General features: G+C 31.9%; 3 protein-coding genes across 4 annotated transcripts in view; 2 read left to right on the plus strand and 1 right to left on the minus strand.

The window, feature by feature from the left end:
- LOC119680389 (uncharacterized protein KIAA0930 homolog) overlaps window positions 1–20898 on the plus strand; it is a 58913-nt gene that overhangs the window by 6454 nt on the left and 31561 nt on the right. The window lies entirely within an intron of this gene.
- On the plus strand, window positions 8507–10278 carry LOC119680391 (periodic tryptophan protein 1 homolog). Its single transcript, XM_038093182.1, has one exon. The coding sequence runs from the start codon at window positions 8790–8792 to the stop codon at window positions 10170–10172; it is 1383 nt and encodes a 460-aa protein (XP_037949110.1). The 5' UTR covers window positions 8507–8789; the 3' UTR covers window positions 10173–10278.
- LOC119680390 (spondin-1) lies at window positions 12257–18105 on the minus strand. The gene is made up of 9 exons (XM_038093180.1): window positions 17889–18105; window positions 14564–14958; window positions 14171–14501; window positions 13979–14109; window positions 13691–13916; window positions 13431–13608; window positions 12888–13351; window positions 12660–12827; window positions 12257–12596 (listed from the first exon to the last, which is right to left on the minus strand). The coding sequence occupies exons 1-9, from the start codon at window positions 18070–18072 to the stop codon at window positions 12367–12369; spliced, it is 2307 nt and encodes a 768-aa protein (XP_037949108.1). The 5' UTR covers window positions 18073–18105; the 3' UTR covers window positions 12257–12366.

A 20898-nucleotide genomic window follows, 5' to 3' on the forward strand; every position in this document is an offset into this window, starting at 1 on the left:
ACATATGCATTTTTTGACATTTATTTTGAAGTGCATTACTACCCACCAAAGAAACGTTCGTATATTTATTTTTGCCCTTTCAATTTTATCCTTCACATATTTTTGGATTTTTTTGAGTTGGGTTTTATTTTATACTTAAATTTTATCAATTTCATAAGATACATTTGAATATGTGTGTGTTTCCTTTCCTTTTTCATGTCTACTTGAAATGCAAACAGCACTTATGCGGGTTCCTTAAAATCCATTCTCTGAATAAGGATATCGGTTTTCAATTTAAACAGGCACTTCTTATTTGTAAGCAGTTTTAAATTATATTTAACAAGCAAGAGATAAAATTTATATAATATTGCATTTTTATTAAAAAATAACAGCATTTTTTTATTATTGAAAACATATAAAATATATTTTAAATATAAAAAACAAATAATTTTTGTATACCATATTGTTTAGGCTTTCTTAATTAATTTAAATACGAATATATAATTATTTAATTTATTTTGTACATTAAGAGGAGATCAAGAATGTAAAGTATGTATGATTTCTGTTATATATAGTTCTATATAACCAGATTACTAAAGAATGCAATATTGCTTTGAAGGCGTAAACAGCTTTACATATACAAGTATAAGATTCTTGCTGTGATGATATGAAATTTTAGGTATAATATTATTTGGGTTTTAAACGCTATTTTAGAAAAATCAGTTATGATGGGCATACTACTCTCTACAAATATAAAAATCGCATTTATGTTATACTTATTAGACTTTTGATCACTTACGGGAGCGAAATGTACAGACGCATAGAGATGTAACGAAACAAGCTTATTAAGAATATGAAGAATATTATATGTAATATTTGTGTTCATATCAAATCTGATATCTGATTTAAAATACAGAATTATTATCTAATCACTATCTAATGATTGATGCAAGGAAAGACATTTGCCGAACTGATTCGATTCCTTTATTAGAAGATCAGAAGCTTCACCTAGAAGAACGGAATGAAAGACATCGATTTTGTAAAAAATAGTATGGTGGAGTAAATGAAATTCTTAGGAAGCCAAACAGCTTATATAAAAAAGAAATCCGAAGTTGGTAACCGCGTTAAGATATATTGATGAATTAAACAAAATTGTAGGAAAATCAAAGTAAAGTAAATGAAACTGACAAGTTCCTCTTTTCCAAAACTTCCCTTTGAAAGAAAATATTAGTTTTTTAGAATAGATGATAAGAACGGAAGACGTTGAATTTGTTAAAGATATATTGATGAAGTAAGCTTCTCTTTTAGAAGAGAATAGACGAATTTGACCTGGTTAAAGATATATTGATGGAGTAAAAAAACTGAGTAAGAAACCAAAAGGCTTATTACAATGTACCTTGTAATAGATCCTAGTGATAGCGTAAATAAAATTAGTAGGAAACCAAAAAGTTTAACTCAAGAAAAGAATCGAAGAAGTTCTATTCTATCTTAAAAAATAGATAGATTGAGCAAATACTTATGTATGAGCTTTTGAATGCTGATGTAATAATAACATACATGAAAAGATAGTTACTGATAGTGTTATATTATTAAGATCCCAAATTATTAAGGATTATAATTAATTCAGAAAAATTTTTTTTAAAGTAAATTTGAGATAAAATTAAAATATAGTGGTATTAGTACATTTATAAGAAATCACAATAAGCATAAAAGTTAAAAAAAATCAAAAATCTTATCGAAATGGTATAAATTTTAATACAGACCCAGAAACCCGATTCTGTTCAAAATTAAAAAAAATTTTGGAAGGCAAAAAAATATTTCTTATGGTCAGTAATTTTCCCCAAAACGTAATCAAAATTATATTTCATATAAGAAATATCAAATTCACCGGAAATAAGAAATTTTTTTAAATTGCTAATGTAGCCCAAAATCAGATATCACAACAATTTCATAAATAAAATAGTAAATACAACAAAAAAAACAAATACAAAATAAATAAATTTTGAAAAATGGTGAAAAAAAACGAAAAAGCAATGTAAACATTTTAGAATTGAAGTTTACAACAAAGAAACCACAGTCAAAATGTTCTTTATGACTATTTTTGTTGTTGGCATAGCAAAAACAGAACTACAATGACCAAAACATACAGTTCTATGGTTGTTGTTGTTATTGTTGTTCTTAACTTAGTTTTTGGTTTCTGTTTTTGTTCTTGCATTTGATTTTTTTCATCTTACCAAAGAAAATATATGTGAAGTAGTTAAGCTACGGCTGGCTACCTATGCCCAAAAGAAAAATCATGCATCATACGTTGTTGTGGCTTTACTTTGTGATGTTATTGTAGTAGTATTGGTTGAATTACTGTTGTTGTTCTTATTGTTGTTGTAGTGGTGGTGGTTGTTTGTATTCCCAGTAGAAAAAGTGGTCTTCGAAGACATTGTCTTCAAGACGGTCTTTGATACCGCGTCCGCATGTTCAAGCAAATTTGAAAAACAATTGCTCAAAACATGAATATAAATACTCTTTCTTTGCTTTCTCTCTCATTTTTAGTGTTCATAGCAACGTATTTGAATTTTGCCTCAGATGACGCTATGTTTTATAAATGAAGTGACGCAATAATTTTGAAGTGTAGTAAATAAACATTTGTGAAATAAATATTAAAAAAATCAAAATGAATAAAGAAACAAAATCATTAAACTATGAAATATTAAAAAAAATAAATTAAATCAAAACAAATTAAATATTGACTTAGTTCCTGGAAAATATATTGATATTAATATTGAAGACAATAATTCCAGTGAAAGTTGTTTAAGAAACGAAACAAAGGATGTTGAAAATAAAAAAACTAAAAACACTTGTGAAAAATTAGCTGTTATATTTAAAAGACACAGGATTAACAGGCGTTGTGGTAATGATATTTTAGAACTCTTAAGATCAGAAGGTTTAATTGTACCAAAATCCTCTTCAACGCTTTTGAAAACATAAAACTTCAACAATTGATGATAGCGAAATGCTATAAATTATTTTATATTAGTGTTAGTTAATTTTAGATATGCTAAGTTATATTAAGTTAATTATTTAAATTAATTTTAATTATGTTTACTAGTTTTTACTAGTTTATTATTAATATCTTAATAAAATTTATAATAATTTATAATTTACTTTTAAAACTTTTAATTTTGAATGTAATGTAAGAAATTATTATATAAAATAAATAAAAGTACAAAATACAACAATTTCTTTCTACTTATTTAAAGAGAAAATTGAAATTCATTTAAAATTTAAAGAGCGCAATAAAAGAGTAGAAATAAAAAAAAGCGTGAAAAAATTATATGAGCACTGCACTAAGAGCGCACAACTTTCTGTCGAATGCGTCCGTTATGCAAGACATGGTCTTCGAGACGGTCTTCGAGACATGTACACAAAAATTCATTGAAGACATTTGGCTAATTTGTATGAAAGTGTCTTCGAAGACCGTCATACATTTGGATCGATCGGTCTTCATGTATGTATCCATGTCTTGAAGACGTCTTCGATGACGGATCGATCCGTTTTCTACTGGGTACTTTTGTTTATACTTATACATATGCATAGAGAAGTGCACTTTACTCGCATAACCTCATAAGAAACCAGTTTAGGTTTATTGACAGCAGCACAAAAGGTACGCTTACACTTACGCTTACGTCAATAACAAAAAACGAGTATCGATACAATAACAATAACAACAAAAACATTATTCTAGCGCATAGTCGTCTGTCAAACCGACCGACTGACTGTCCACGAGCTTATAGAGGTGCAAAAATTATGCAGGCACAAGAAACAAAGCAGTGCGCTGTGTGGAACGCCTTATAGGTTAAATCGCTCGGTTACTCATTCGCTGTTCACCGCTAACACAATGACTGCAAAATGCACGTTTAAAAATGTAAATAAAAATTGGAAGAGCCAAAGCCAAAGCCAAAGCCAAAGCCGAACATGAAGCAGGAAGTGAACCCTCATTGCACTTTTAAGTACTTTATGTGGATTCTTGGGAATATCTCTTCTTTGACTTCTTTCCAATCCAATTCTATTCCAATTCTAGTTTGTGTAATTTTATATTAATAATTAAATGAAATTGATTTAAAATTTAAAACAGATTTCAAATACATCAATACCCTATATACTTCATTCAGGACCATCATCATTTATATACAAGAATAAAATAAGATAATTAAAGATTTTGACCGCTAATTTAAAGGAAGGTATCCTTGATGTATTAATCACTGAATTTCGAATAGTTTTTTTAATTCTTTTGGTGCCCCTTAAACTGAAGGTTTTAATCTACATTACCACAAGTCGATTAATATCACTGAATCAAAAGCAATTTACTCACAATCATGCACTGTTTTTAAAGTCGGTTTTGTTTTTTAAGGAATTTTAGCTTTTATGTCGTACGTTACTTTATATATATATATATATATTTATACGTATTTCGGCAAATTCGCTTTTGTCTTCATCAAGTGATTTCCTAATATTCAAATTTTTATTCGATTGCGTATGGGACCTTCGAAATTTACTCATGAGTTCTTTTTTAGTCGCAATCAACTGTCCATTTTGTAATAACCCATTATCCATAGATCATAGATACTTAATAATTATTCTATTTTTCGTAATTCTATTCGTTATAGTATCTTTTCAAATATTTTATGTACCAGCCTATTAAAAACAGTTACTATAAACATACTTTTGATAAACAAATGTATTAAAGTCTGTAATTTACCCAACAAAATTAATTTTATTATATCTGAGCTGCAACCCCAGACTGCAAGTGATCGTTTTCTTATTTTAGTTATAAGATTTTATAGTTTGGTGTTAAGTATATTTAATAAATTAAAATAAATAAATCTTTAAGAGCGTCAAAAATAGTATAGAACCAATTAATTTAGAGCGCACTCCTGACTTATGAAAATTTGAAGATATAAATCTACACACACCGAAGATATCATTTTTATTCCTCATTTGATAAAAACAAAGTTCCACATAAGCCTATTGACTCATTGTGTTATCGTATAAGAATTTTAGAGATTTAAAAACCTACTTTGAACCTTTGGCAAAACTTAAAATGCTCTTTAGAGGAAGGAATTGGAAGCCTGGGATTGAATAAGATCCTTAAAAAAAGAAAGCCACTAAAATAATAAATTGGCGTCGCGCTGGCACTTGACAAAGCATTTATCATGCACTTTCATCGTTCTCTTCACAACTGCGACGGGAATTATTTAACGGAATATTCAGCTTTCTAGCATGGTTCCATGATCGGTGGTATACGATCCGTCAACAAACCTACCATAAGAGTGATATCTTTACATGGCATGTTAATGAGAATACTGGATTGTTTCGTAAAAGAATGCAGTCCACTAACATATAGACGCCTACATATCGTTAAGTCTTCTCTACTTTTATTTAGATAAAGGCAAAATAGAGACAAAAATTTTGTAATAATTCTACATCGAATTAAGATTTAGTTATATAGACTAAATTGGAAACTTAAAATGAAGTGGAGTCTAAAAGAAAGTGGTAATGAAAAATTTAATAATAATCTATAACTCATATTAACACAGTAGGGTGACTACTTAAGGCCAAATTTAACCATAATCTATAACTAAAATGATCACAATATACCTACCATTTAAGATCGAAGTAAGTTTTGTGTTGTCACGCATATTTATCGGTAAAACAGTAAAATTTTCGAGTAAATTGAGGTAAAGTAAATAGATATTTCCTAGGGATTTTTTGCACTGCTCACTTATGTAAATATTTATTTATTGCACTTATTTATTATTTTTGATTAAAAGTTTTCAAATTTATTTATTAAACATCTTATAAAATTTTTACAATGGTTAGGTGTTACCAATTACCTAATTTTTATTTAATTTACCCTATTCGAAATTCTGATAAATACCAACACACGCTGCCATATCGACATAATTTATTATTTCCCTCAATTTACTCGAACGCGCACACGGCCTCAAAGGCGATTGTGATTCTATTTTTTGAAAGACCCAACATATTTTTAAGTAAATTCTATAATCTTCTACTATAATCAATAAAGTAGTAGAATCAATACAGTTCATTACGTTTCATACAAAATCTTAACCTGACATATGTATAGTATATATATAAGTATATAAGGTATAGAGTTCCACTTACCTTTTAATAATATTTTCCTTGACCCATTGATATAAGTTTTTGTAGTAAAAAAATTTCCTTATATTTTGCTGGGATAGCCTTCACTTAGTAATTTAAATTCCAATTAGAAGATTTCTTATTAGCTACATGAGTTTTGTTGTTGTGTTGTTGTTTTGTTGTGCGTAATCTCGCTGCGAGGGACTTGCACTCATAAAAATGCAGGGTCGGTATGTGGTTTGGGCAGGGAATAAATAATTCACATTCACTATTTTTAGATGAAAAATCCAAACCAGTGGATTTTTATTAAAATAAAATGGAATTAAAATAATATTACTAATTAAAATTAATAATAAAACTAATTTTAAAATCTGCGTTTATTTCAAACTTCAAATCGCGAATTCACTTTGTCTGCAAATTTGTTGATTTTGATTTAAATTTGGCAATCAAAACTCGTTTCGCGCATGCAACACGGCAACAATTAATTTTGAAATAAAAAAATTATTAATTTTTACACTTAATAATTTGTAAATCTATTGAATTTACTTTTTATTTTTGCTTTGCACAAATTTTGAATTGTGATTATTTTTAAAAACCAATCAACAAAAACCAGATTCGTTTTTTTTGTTTTTTGATTTGTGTGTTTTGTATTATGAAACCGAGCCAAGCGGCGCTGACGATGACAGTTTACAATAAAAAAAAAAAAACAGAGAACAATAATTACAGCATCATTCACAAATCACAACTGTTGCACAATTCATCGCCGTAAGAGTCAACAACAACAATAACCGAAATCAGCAATCAGCAAAATTTATTTAAAAACCTTTTTTGATTTATTCAATCTTATTTTATTCAAATCTTTTGTAATTCAAATCGTACGTACATTCACAAACATCAAACAAATATAAAACATTTGACAATTTTGGTACACAAAACACAAATATACACGCTCGACAGTTAAACAAACTCGACGACCGTTCCCTTTAAGCGTCTAATAAGCTATGAGATGAAACAGCGTTGAGAGAACTCCACAAGCAAGCAAGCCAACAGACGGCATGATACCAACACACACATTTTCACACAACACACTGGCAACATCACAACAACAGCACCAACAACAACAAACATGTTCTGTAAAATTACTCATAAACGTGTTTACAACAAAAACAGAAGAACAAACATAGAACAAGTACATTTGTTTGTTGTTCCAAAGGGAGAAGCGAAACTTCATATGTTGATAAAGAAATATGTTTCTATGCATATATGAAATGATCAACATGCTGCTTATATTAGCAACATTCATTTTACTACACTGAGAAGTTTTGTGCTAAGAGTTTTTAGAACACAACAAAATATTGAAAGAAGTTTTTAAAGAATTATTGTAATGTTTCTATTTTTAGTACAATTGAACTTTTAAATACTGATAGAAGATTTTTAGACATGCAATATTATATAAGGCTTTAGTGGATGAAGGGATGGATTTTGCTGCATATTTGTGGAGCTAGGTACAATAGTCTAAACATAGCATAAAAATGTAAAAAGTGTCACTTTTTATTCAAAATCAATACTTGTAAGTAATAATTGTAAGTATTAATATGTATAATGGAAGTAGAAATACCTTAATTCGAGTAATCACTTTATCATCAACTGTAAAATGTAGATATAATTATTATAAAGGTACTTATGCCTTTGTACTGTTGCAAAACGCTGCGATTAGTTTCCACCAACTGGAATTCAACTAGTATTAAAAGAAAGAGTTCTTCCATTTATTATTATTATAATAATTTCCATGGTGGATTATTTACTCTCTTGCTAAGAGTATGTTATATTCTCTTTATATCATGACTTTTGTAGCAACATTCTTCAAGTTAACTTATTACATCTTAACTTGAAACAAACATTACTCTTTTAAAAATGATTCATTGAAATTCTTTATTCTACTTAAAAAATATATACAAGTTTTTTGATATGGGATCTTTTCTTTTTTGAAAATGTCGACAAATAAATAATGAAAATGCTCTTCACCCTTTCTTAAAAACTGCAATAGATTCTAACTTATTTAGTATATATAAATGCTAGATATTATCCTATTTAAATGCCTTTTACACCAATCTTATAAGTATCACCAGCTGTAAAAGTCTTAAAACTTCTTTATGATTTTCCGACAACATGGATGGTCGTACACACGACCGAAAATCGAAGTGCACTTAGAGAAAATGTGATCAATAAAATTTTACCAGGCCATTAAAGCACATTTAACAACAATGTACATAATCTTTATAAATGTAGTGAAGTGGAAATTTCAAAAATCTTACTGTTAAATGTAAAAGTTTGAAGAAATTGAAAAATAATAAAATTTAGTTTCATTAAACAGCAGTTGTGCATGCGTTACTTTAACAAGTATTGTAAAAATCTATAGCCTGTTTGTATTTGCGTTATAAACCACAAGATACACAAGATAACCGATTACTCTTTTCAACAAACACAGTATAAAATGACATCACTAGGCTTGTGACATTCAACAACATTGTTTCGCTAATTATTTGACAGCTGAGGCACATGTGAAGATTTGTTTTGTAGGAATTGAAATTAACAATTGTTGATTGACTTGTTTGTAATTTTATAAGATATTTAACATTTATTAAATAAATAAAATGGATGGAGATGCGCCGCAAGAACCAACGATTGATTTTGTGCCTGCGTTGTGTTTTGTACCGCGCGGTGTAACAAAAGAACGACCAGAAAAAGTTGCTTTATCACGCAATGAACTCGAAAAGATAATAAAGGACGCTAAGGAGCAGTTAGGTGGCGGAGATGGTGACGGCGACAACGATGACAATGACACAGATAACGAGAATAATGCCAATAACATGGATGTAGATGACGTAAGAAACACAAATGAAAACAATGATCCCAACGACGAATTCAATTTCGATAACTACGAGCAGGAAGAGCAAGGTAATTTGGCTAGTATTGCAACCATTGTAAATGCAGATCAACAAATAGCTGATGAAGATAACGATTCTGAAGCTGAAGATGAGATTATAAAGTCAACAGATAATTTAATATTAGTTGGGCATGTACAAGATGACGCTGCCTCGATGGAAGTGTGGGTATTTAATCAAGATGAGGAATCTTTGTATACACATCACGACTTTTTATTACCAAGTTTTCCACTGTGTATCGAATGGATGAATCATGATCCAGGCAGTAGTAGTGCAGGTAATTTGTGTGCAATTGGTTGTATGGACCCTGTTATCACAGTATGGGATTTGGATATACAGGATTCGTTGGAACCTGCATTTAAATTGGGCTCTAAAGGCAGTCGTAAAAAAAACAAACCTCGCATTGGTCACATGGATGCTGTACTAGATTTGTCATGGAATCGCGAATATGAACACATAATTGCCAGTGGTTCAGTTGATAAAACTTTAATACTTTGGGATTTGGATGAAGGCGAGCCACACACAACTATTACAGCATTCAAAAATAAAGTCCAGTCCGTAGAATTTCATGGTACAGAAGCACAAACTCTTTTAACTGGTTGTGCTGATGGATTGGTGCGTATTTTTGACTGTCGTGATCCAGAAATTATCAACACATCGTTCATTAAATGGAAAATCAATGGTGAAGTTGAAAAAGTACTTTGGCATCCAACAGAAACACATAATTTTATAATCGGTACAAACGACGGCAGTTTGCATTACGCGGACAAGCGCAGACCTGATTCATTTCTGTGGTCATTAAAAGCGCACGAGGAGGAAATATCTGGCGTTTGCTTCAATGCGCAAAAACCAAATTTATTGACCACCAGTTCCACAGATGGAGTGCTTAAAGTCTGGAACTTTTCCACGAGTAAAATAGATGAAGTTCATTCACATGATTTTGAAATGGGGCGGCTACAGTGCATGAAGCAGTGCCCAGAAGATCCCTATACGCTGGCGTTAGGCGGTGAAAAACCACCACGTTGCCGCATCTACAATATTAAGAACTTTGAAACGGTGCGCAGAGTATTCGACATTCCAGATGCGATATAACTGACACAACATTTGACAGATGCATTGCAGCACGTTGGCGTTGGCTTATAGTGTATTATTCCTTATATTGCGAAAATATAGTTTAATAAACGTAAATGTCTGTAATGTAAAATTTTGTTTTATTTTCTTATTTTATAATTTAATAAGTTAAACTAATTAATAAAAAGTACTTAAGCTACTGTCTCCTGGGCTTCCGTTTCGTCATTGATAAATTGCACCAGCACAATTTCTTCGCCACGCAGGAGAATCTGACTACAGTGTTTAGTTACTTGTACATTCTTTCTGTTGAGGCTTTTGACTTTCAGTTCCGGCAGTTTTATGCCTAATGCTTTTAGTTCTTTTGTGCAGTCTTTGGATTTACCCATTGTGTTGTTTACGCCGTATTTATATTTTCTACGTTGCCAAACAACGCAAACGTCCACCAGCAACATATTCCAATGTTTATCGAAAAATTTTAAATGTCCTTCAATGTGGCCACGTACGCCATGCTCATTTCTAACTTGCACTTTCACATGTTCCCTGCTCTGCGACAGAGACGTATGTAGACGCTGCAATGGGCCGGTCAGTTTCTCCATGTGCGTATAGATATTTCTTAAGTGACGTTTGTACCTTGTGTCTGTTGATTGTATAGCCATTTGATGTGGTTCGAACCGGCGCTCAATTGATGCAGCTTCAACAACTGCAACTTTAGTAGGTTTGGACTTCTTCTCCGCGATTGTGCGCTGCTGTTTCTTTACCTCTTTTAACATGTTGTCACAACCAAAACGAGTCAAAGCACTTTCATAAGCCGCAAAATTTTGGAAGATGATTTTTGGCTGCTTCTTGGCTACCTGAAATTCTGGTGTATAGAGAGCGAGCTTTGAATCGAAGTGTTCGCCTACACAGTCCAAAGCAGTGCCTGTTCCCTCATGTGATTGCCACTTGACTGTGCCGGCTTTTGTTTTCTTTTCGGTCTCATCTTGATTTAAATTTGTAATTGATTTCGATGTACTGGGTTGGCAATCTTTATCCATATATAAATCGTATATGTTTTATATAATTTATTTCAGCTTAAAAACTGAGTCGATATTATTGTTTATTTGGTATTTTAAGTAAAGTTCAAACAGCGCGCAGCAACTAAAAAATCAGCTGTTCAGAAGTTGTGAATAGTGTTGGTAAGCGGTAAAAGTTTATTTTGTATATTCTAATATTTCTTCACTTCAGTATGACCTCTAAAGAATTTTTTACATAATATAAAAACAATATTTTCTTGAACAATCTGGTTTGCCATTTTTATGATATCATTCTGTATCTAAAGTAAAGTCTTAATAGTACATTTAGTGAGAATAACTTGCGATATGTGTTCCTATAGCCTTTATTAAAGTAGTTCATTTGATTTATGCTACTAATGAAGTCAATTAACCTTACCAATTGCTTTTGTGCTTTCCATAGTAAAGTTATAAATCTATAGAGTTAGTTAATAATAAATCAAGGGAAATTACGCCGAAAATGTCAAATTCACTATTGCAAAATATGACATATTTGACACAGATACCGACAGATAAAAGCTACTTCACTTGTAAAAATCAACTTATGTCAATGAAAACAACCGAATCTTGATCTGATTAATATAAATTTATTTAGTTGCAGTGGGAACATGATATTACTGTGATAAAATCACATTGATTGTATAATATAAACACGTTAAAAAACCGCTCAATATCCACAACTGAACAGCAAATTGTAGAATCTCTTTTTTTCCAATGAGTACTGGGCATCTAAACCCAGGCTAGAATTTAGGGAAAATATCTTTAAGGAATTGAATAAAAAAGTGTTGTAGTATCAGCCTTGAGGGACAGAGTTCTATATGTGGTAATCCAAATTCAACAAAATCGGAAGGATTAGGAGTAATATATCAAGAAGAATATGGAAAATACATCGGAAGCGGATAAGAATATTAAAATGATTGGTAAATTACAAACGTTAGGCATAAATATTACATCCGGGGTTATCTTGATCTCAGTTAAATAGGGGGAAGGAAGCGATTAGAGAATCGTTTTTATTCAAGAAAAATAACTTACATTAGCCATTCATATTTAAATATATATTATTTTTGAATATAAGATTTTATTGACTAAATTAAGTATAAAATTGAATTTAACATATATTTTGTTACTTGAAGAATTGTAAGACGTACAATTTTGCTGCAAACTTATTAGCATTCATTCATTGTGCAGCGGCGTCTCTTAGTCATACGGCTTGGGCAAGCTTGACCGCCATGCTTTGGTTTACTAATTACATAACGATAACGCTCGGAATAGCCTAAACCGCAGCGCACACTACACTCAGACCAATTTGACCAGTCGGACATAATGCAACCCTCAGGAACCATCTCGTCCGATTGCGTAGTAGTTGTAGCTGGGCGACTGGTTGTAACAGTTGAATCTAGAGTCAAAGCAGAGATGCAGTTTTTATTTTATTATATTCCTCACACTTCCTCATACTTACCCAACATGCCGCAAGTATCAATACAATTTTGCTCAGATAAAAAGTTATTACGGTTTCCACGGCAGCCACCATAAATGAAACTGTGGCATTGACCGCTGTTAGCATCATATGCAAAACGTGTGTAACTGCCACGACAAGGACCAGTATCAAAACGTTCCATACAAATATCTACGTTGGACAGCTTTATTAAATTATTTGTTACCAATTTGTTACTTCAAATTTTTTCACCTTTAGTCGTTTCCATATTGAAGACGCAGTCCTGTTTAATACTGCATTCCTTTTGTTGATGCAACTCCATGCGATTATTACATTTCTCCTTTTCTGCAGCATCTTCCATCAGGAGTAAACGTGTACGTATTGTAACGCCGCGACCGCAAGTCGCTGTGCAGGGACTCCAATCACTCCACTGTGTAGTTGGGCACATAGGATCTGGTAACTCTACTTGCTCGTAAGTACAATCGGGACGCATGCATTTTTGTTTTTCAACTACGCTCACATGTGGACAACGTTTTCGACCCAAATGATTTGTAAATGTGCGGGTACGCATTGTTATGCCAATGCCACAACTAGCAGAGCACTCAGACCAGGGAGCCCATGGAGTAGTCTTACAAATGCCAGCACCTTCGCCGTCGTCACTTACAAGGCTTTGACTTTTAGCTAAATTTTCACCATCGTCGTCATCCTCTTGTGCACTGTAGAATACAAAACCAAAAATAAGAAAATTGGATCGATTCGATAAATTCGATATATATGTAGTACTATAGTACTTACCCAGCTCCACATTCCGGTATATCGGCGACACACATTTCTTTAGAAACAATTTGTCGTGTACACTTTAAAGATTCTGCCAATTTTGGATTTATGTATTGACGCGTGTGCATGCGTATACCTTTGCCGCAAGTAACAGAGCAAGGACTCCATTCACTGTATTCAGTTACACGGCACTCAGCTGTAAAAAAAGAAGAAGTATTAGAAGTATTAGAATTGGTTCATTGCTTAGAACAAATTTCAAAAAATTTTTAATAACTTACAGCGTATATCCTGTTCTTCTACATCGTCGGAGACATCTAGTTGTAGAGCTTGTAGGAAATCGTCATCACAATTTCGGGAAATTATTTTCTCACGCCTGATATGAAGTTTGGCCAAAGGCGTCATTTCTTTACTGCTTGGATTATAGAAAGGTGCACGTGGATCTTCTGGATACATTGTTGTGATGCGATACATGCGTTCACGTGGTATTGTTTCTGAGTTTGGTGACTAAAATTAAAAACATGGAGGAGTTCCAAAATAAAAAATTTGTGGGTAAACCATATACAAACCATATATGTAATGCCACTATCAGTGCCGGCATCCCAGGGATATAAATCAAAATCCAAAGACTCTTGCCAGCTGCAATCATCTGTGCATAAATTCACACCACTAATACCAACGACCCAGTCGGGTGAAGGACCTGTGTATAACATATCTCCCTTTAATATATTTTAAATTGTTAAAATTGTTTAAATTCATACCGAACATTGATGCCAAAGATACTTTTGGATGTTTGCGGTCCACACGGAATTTCGAACTGGTATTTGAATTAACATTTGGGTACCATAAGCCAGGTGCTTTTATCAAGGTACGTAGTTTAGGTCCTTTTACACGCAGTTCGGCTTCTAAAGCTGAAGGAGAACCCCATTCGGCCAATGAACGGAAACCATCTGTGGCAATATGATTTTCACCCCAGAATGAAAAGTTAGACTCATGTGAAGCACCAATAACGTCAGAGAAATGCGTCAACCAAATGGCAAATGGATAATCCTTGGGATGTGTTTCGTTAGACCAAATGCCCTCCAAAACGAACTATGGTAAAATAAAAGTTATTTGTAGTGTAAAGGTGGAATAAAAAAAGGCTCTGAACAAACATTGTATTTAGCTTCATCGCAGGCACAACACTCTTTTTTAAGTGTAGTTGCATCTGGTTTCTTTTCACATACAACTTGTGTCAGTTGTCCATCGTCAGAGTACCAGGAACGTGGTGCTTCATATACCATAGCAGATAATGAGACACAGCCTGAACCTGCAGCGGGTGCCACCCACATTACTTGTATTTCGGTCTTGGGCAAATCATCTGCCTCTGAGACAGTATTAACGCAACGATCATGAAACTTCGTTAGTGAATCACTGAATAGTTGGAAACGCCCAACACGCTGTGGATTTGCCGGTTGAGGACGTCGGGCACCAGTGTGTGCTTCTGCAGTGATTGTAAAATGACTGAAGTGTTGAATTTTGGCATGCGTACGTGAACCGAGCAGTAACACTAAAAATAAGGAATAATTAATTATAATTAAATAAACAACATTGATTAAAGAAGCAAGATATATGTGAATAGGATACATTAGAGAGAACCTTTGCAAGAAAAGTTAACTGGTTTTATAGTTGTGAGAATAACACTTAACTACAAAGATTTTTGGAATATAGTAATGAAGCAATATACATAAGGTTGTTAAAATTTCGCAATTTCAAAATATTTGAACCTATAGTATCGTAATGGTAAAGTATTCCTCTCCAGCAGAACAGAGTTGAGATTGTAGGTGGGATATTTAACGGGTCACCATGGACTGCGTTATCACCTTAATAAAAGGAGTCTATCCGAAGAGATGGAGTGTCGACTCTGCTTGGTAAGCAGTCGAGACTTCCAGTCACATTCTCTGTGACTGGCCAGCCTTGATCTGGGCCAGGAGGAGGTCATTGGGAGGAGAGCTGCTCTCCCCTTCTGACATTAGGAGGTCCTCAACGGCCGACATTCTAGCCTTCATTCGGAAGGCGGAAAGTTTTCTCTTCGGTTAGGGTCTGTTGCAGCATAAAAGATCAATCTGGTCGCAGTGCTCCGCTCCGTTGAGAGGTAATCACCGTTCATACCTATTCCTATTCCTAACATAATGGCCACTTGACTGAAGAACTAAAAACTTGCTGTCCCTAAATGCCGCTTTGATAGATACTGCATATATCTGACGCATGTTTGCAACTAAGTCAGTAGTGAAAGTTGTTGCCATCATTAGACAAATTGAATCACTTAAAATACATTGTGCAGGTAACGATCGAAATATGTTTAAATCGGTTGAATCCAGGTTCGAATTCGTTCGTCAATTTGACGGATCAAGTGTTACCACTTCCGTCGAGATTTCATCTTTTGAAGCAAAGATGTGGGGAACAGTTATATTCGAACATATATATAGATTGGTTTATAGCATCAGATCTACGAAAGGTTGGAAATTTAAAGCTACTATTCATCATAGCATGAGAGAAAGGCACTCTTTAAATGATATAAAACATTTTTGGTGTGCAGATGAATTAAATACTAACCAAAATTAGTGTACGATTTCTTAGCCCCAACATCAGTTCGCTTATATTGAAAAAGTAGTAAGTAGTAGAGGACTAATTCGAGTAGTTATAGAATAATTGATTATATCAAACTGATAAGAATAAAATTATAAATGAACTCACAAGATCTATATTCTTCATGCAGTCATACGATTTAGCCACAGATATGACGAGACTCATAGTTCAAAAAATATCGTGGTGTAGAACATTGGTTAGGTGAGATATAAGTGAGATCAAAATCTTTATATAAAAAGATATAACTGCTAGTACCTCTGCCACTAGTAACCCTGCTATATTTGACATATTATATAACAATCAAAGGAAATAAATAGTACACTATGAACTATAATATAACTTCTGCTCAAAGTACGTCTGTTCACAACCTTTAAAAAGTGAGTTCTTTAAAATGTGGTGTATATATGTTACTTGAGTAAGTAAAATAATAGGATATCAACGGCGATTTTAGGAAGTGATCCATTGTCATATAAAACTTAGATGAATTAAGACCATTTTAAACTTTTAATGACGAAGATTTTTAAGGGGAGGTCCTGTAGTTGATAACAGGTATTGTAAAAAAAATTCTCTACGATATTATACACGTTACAGTGGAGAAGGAGATGTAAAGTATTTCTTATAGAAACATGAAACGTAATATTACTGCTGAAATTTTGAAATGATTTCTTAACCGATTGCTATCGGGAAGTAATGAGAAAAATATGTAACTGTCTAAAGTTGTTGCAGTACAACAAGACTTTAAAAAGGCATTCACATATAACAATATTAAAATGTGTTATCTTCGTTTGAACTGAAAGGCCATATAAATGGCAAACTTTTTAAAAAAACTTTTGCGATTAAATAAAAGTCAAAGGTTAGCTGTAGGTAGACCAACTTAGACAATATATTCTGTACGTGATAAGACCTACCATAACTCTTATTAAAGTGTAATTAAATCTCAAATTCTTATTTGCTGAATATAAACATATAAACATTGTCTGCGATAAGAAGAAAGATTATTATATAGCATTTAATAAAAGATTATAGTAAAATTAACAAAACTCTTACAGATCTACTTATTTATTAAAGAAATATGTGCTATAAATTTAAAATGTAGATATTTTCGAAATAACTTCTCTATATAGTAAAATTTCCAATAGAACTTAGTTGGTTGTTTTCCGAAATAACAATAAAAACCGAATTTTTAGGCTTATTAAAAAAAGTTAGAATGTCAAATATCTGCGAGCATCTTTAAGTATAAGTACAGATGTACTATAGATCGAAGAATCTTTTCAACAAGCTGGTTTTATTAGTAACTTAGGTTTTTAAGATAAGATGTTTTCTGAAATGGTGAAGGATCTTTTTAACAAATTGACAAGCTCTGTTAGCTCAGAAACCATATTCAAAACCTTCTGCACAGGCCATCATCATGATTGTTTGGATATAAATCTTTACTCTAATTTTTGTTGGAAAGTATGAAATCCTAAATTAACCGAAAAAAATTATAATATTGCATTGAAATTTTTTCAAGAATTAATTATTTCTTAGAAATATAATATTATATATACATTATATATGTATATCATATTATATTCATATCATATTATATGTTTCCCTGAAGATGACTATCAATTATAGTCGAAATATTGGAAAAATATTTTTATGATTTATATAATTTGTTTTTAAATATAAATAATATTGGTCATTTAAATGATCAATATAAATAAATTATTATAAAATTTTATAAATAATTTATTAAAACATTCTTTTATATTAAAAATATAACCACTCTTCCAAAGTATTGGGGAATTCCAAAAATAACAATCAATAAAACTGTTTGCATTCTTTCAATTACCATATGGAATAACTTACAAGTATAAGTCTTGCCAGGAACATAACCAACTGCACCATCAGCTACAATTAATTTATATCCATTATCGCCGCGCGTTCGACGACCATGTGGCAGATGAGTCGGGGCACGAGGACAGCCCGCAACTAAATTAATTGTTGCAATAACAAACAATAAAACTGCAATGTCGCACTTAAATAATTGCATCTTAGGTACTTTTTTTATAAAGCAATATAAAAAATTTAAATATATGTAAATTCACATATATTTGTATTATAAATTAAAACATTTAAATGTGTATTATTTATTTCACACAATTAATTTCTTTCTCAGAAAAGTATCAATGAGTATTCACAAGTACTATAGTTCAAAAATGATAGCCTTTTTAGGCTACTGGCGTAGCACTTATCCTTATAAATAACTATATATACACATATACATATATTTGCATATATATATGTTTGAGTATATATTTTTCACTTTCAATCCGCGCGTTAAACGTTCTACTTCGATCGATGTACGCGCTCAAACTGAACTCCTCAAAATAGAAACCGACTTCCAGCTGAGCTTGAAATGAGTACATTTTCTGGGCGAAGAACATTCTTACTTATATTTTTAATAGATTAAGTCATTGAAGATGCGTGTCTTTGAGAAGAGCACTTAATTGATAAGATTTCTTTGTTTTATGCACTACAGTCGTGCTCACATATGTTCAATACATCAAGAATTAAAAAATTTTAGCTTGATGGTTTTTAAGTTGGTAAGAGAAAATATAAAGGGACTTAATTCCATCGATATCTTTATCTTGTATGATAGAGACTATTTTATTAAATCTGCTTTATATTTCGATCAGAGCAGTGTAATTTTATAGCATTGAAGATTAACGTACAAATACCTCTCTCTCCCAAAAAAATAAAGCACAAAAAGCTAAGTTTGAACGACGACAGAATGGTTACCTTTAGTCCACTAGAAAGCCTTATCAATAAATAGGATCTAGTTCCGTAATACAAGAATGGTAGTTTGTAATTCTGCAATTCAAGAACGGAATGCAGAATACTCATTAGCATGCTAATATGGCTTTGTCTGTTGAAAGCATATTCCCACAAGATAGAACTGGCTCTATCGACAACGGGAAGAAAAAATTTTCGATTGAGGCAATGTCATTTACTAAATGAGTTTGCTACACAAATGATCAACTTATCATAATAAGCAAAACTATAAATAAACATTTTAATTTATATATCTTAATTATTTCTCTAATGATTGATAGTCGTATGGGCATTTCAGTATAACGAAGCCGACCTTCCTCAAATTGAATTGGTATTGATATTTCCATTATTTGTGATAATTATTTAAATTCGATATTCTTTAAAGTCTAGAATGGAAACATTGTTTCTCATTCTCAATTTTAATAATTATCATGCTCTTCGCTCTTCCATCATTGTGTTTTCAATTTTTTGACCTCAGAGGTCAATTGGGTGTAGTGATAAGCATTCAGTTGATTATTATGTATTCTTTCGGATTTCAAAGTAATATTCTCGTGATTTATATATTAGACAAACATAAAATGTGTTTCTAAGATAATAAAATAATATTAACAAATCGGATTTATTGCAAAAATAAGGATATATATACGAATGTATATATATTTACGTGCTGTGTATGGATACTTTCAGTTTCGTTTAGTTTTTATTCTATATTGAGAACGGAAATCTTTAAGATTGCACATAATGATATATAGTATTTTAAATATAATAGATTATTTATATTTAGTAAGAAAATTGTACACAATAAACAATTTGTGTTTATTGCTTGAAGAAAGTATTTTAGTGAGTGCTTATTAGAATAGAAGGAAACATGAGCAGTACGAACCGCAAATGCCATAACATTATGTCGCCGGTTGAATAATGCTAACAACATATTTTGTTGTTGTTATTAACAATCTTATGAAATGTCCCTAGTTTTATCAAATTTGCTCCCTTTCCTAACTCTTATTCTATGTCGCATGTTTACAAACTTCGTCCTTGTTCTGAGAAGCTTCTCATAATATAGTACATACATTTTTCTGCAGTCTATTTTGTCTAGTATGTCACAGAAATGGATAACCAAATGGAATATTAATCGGTAGAAGGTCTCTCACATCTTTCAAGTCAGATATTCAGATCATGTATAAATGAATATACTCTCGACATCATATCCTTATATGGACAACTATTAGCAAACCATTTCTGAAGGCGACTAACGTATATTAAATGTTCTTTATCTTCGAGCCTTTATCTTTGAAAACCTGTGACTGCTTTTTATGAAAGAAGATATGAATTATTACGTATAATTCAGTAAAGTAATCTTGCCATCATATATGTATTTGCATTTGTTTTATTGTATGAATATATCGACATATATGAGAGAATCCTTTCCTTAGCCGAATGCCGATTATCACGTGTCCTTTATCTTTGAGCGTAGTCTAAAAGACTCTAACTGACAAGCTTGACAACTATGAGGCAACTATTATGGAAGTCTTTATACAGAGTATTAAATACTTTTTTTGGAAGAGCATATTTAGCTTCTATTAAAGGAATTCTTCTTTGTATGCCAAACAGATAGACTATATATATCGCTAGATACTAATACCGACAAATTCGATAAACCAAGACTAACTGCAGTTTCTTTGGTCATTAGTGTTTAGGAACTTACGCAGAGAAACTTCTAACTCGTTTAAATACTTGCTGCAGAAAATGTGGAGACAGTTAAGAGCATTTTCTCCGTGACTGTCCAGCTTTGCTTTCCACAAGAAATGGGCTTATAGGGAAGTACTTTTTTGGTGGTTTGTAAAAATTTGGTTGTTTGTAGTTGATTGGTAAGACCAAAAGATGTTAAATTACTTAAATTCAACAGGATGGATATAGTTTTTTTTTTATATCTTAAGGTCTCTTACTGTTATTACTACATTTCTTGCAAATGGTGAAAAATCTCTTATTATAGGTAGCAGAAAGATATTTATTGATCTGTTACTGCCATCAATCCTTTAAGTCT

Source organism: Teleopsis dalmanni, chromosome 2, assembly GCF_002237135.1.
Source record: "Teleopsis dalmanni isolate 2A chromosome 2, ASM223713v2, whole genome shotgun sequence".
NCBI lineage: Eukaryota > Metazoa > Arthropoda > Insecta > Diptera > Diopsidae > Teleopsis > Teleopsis dalmanni.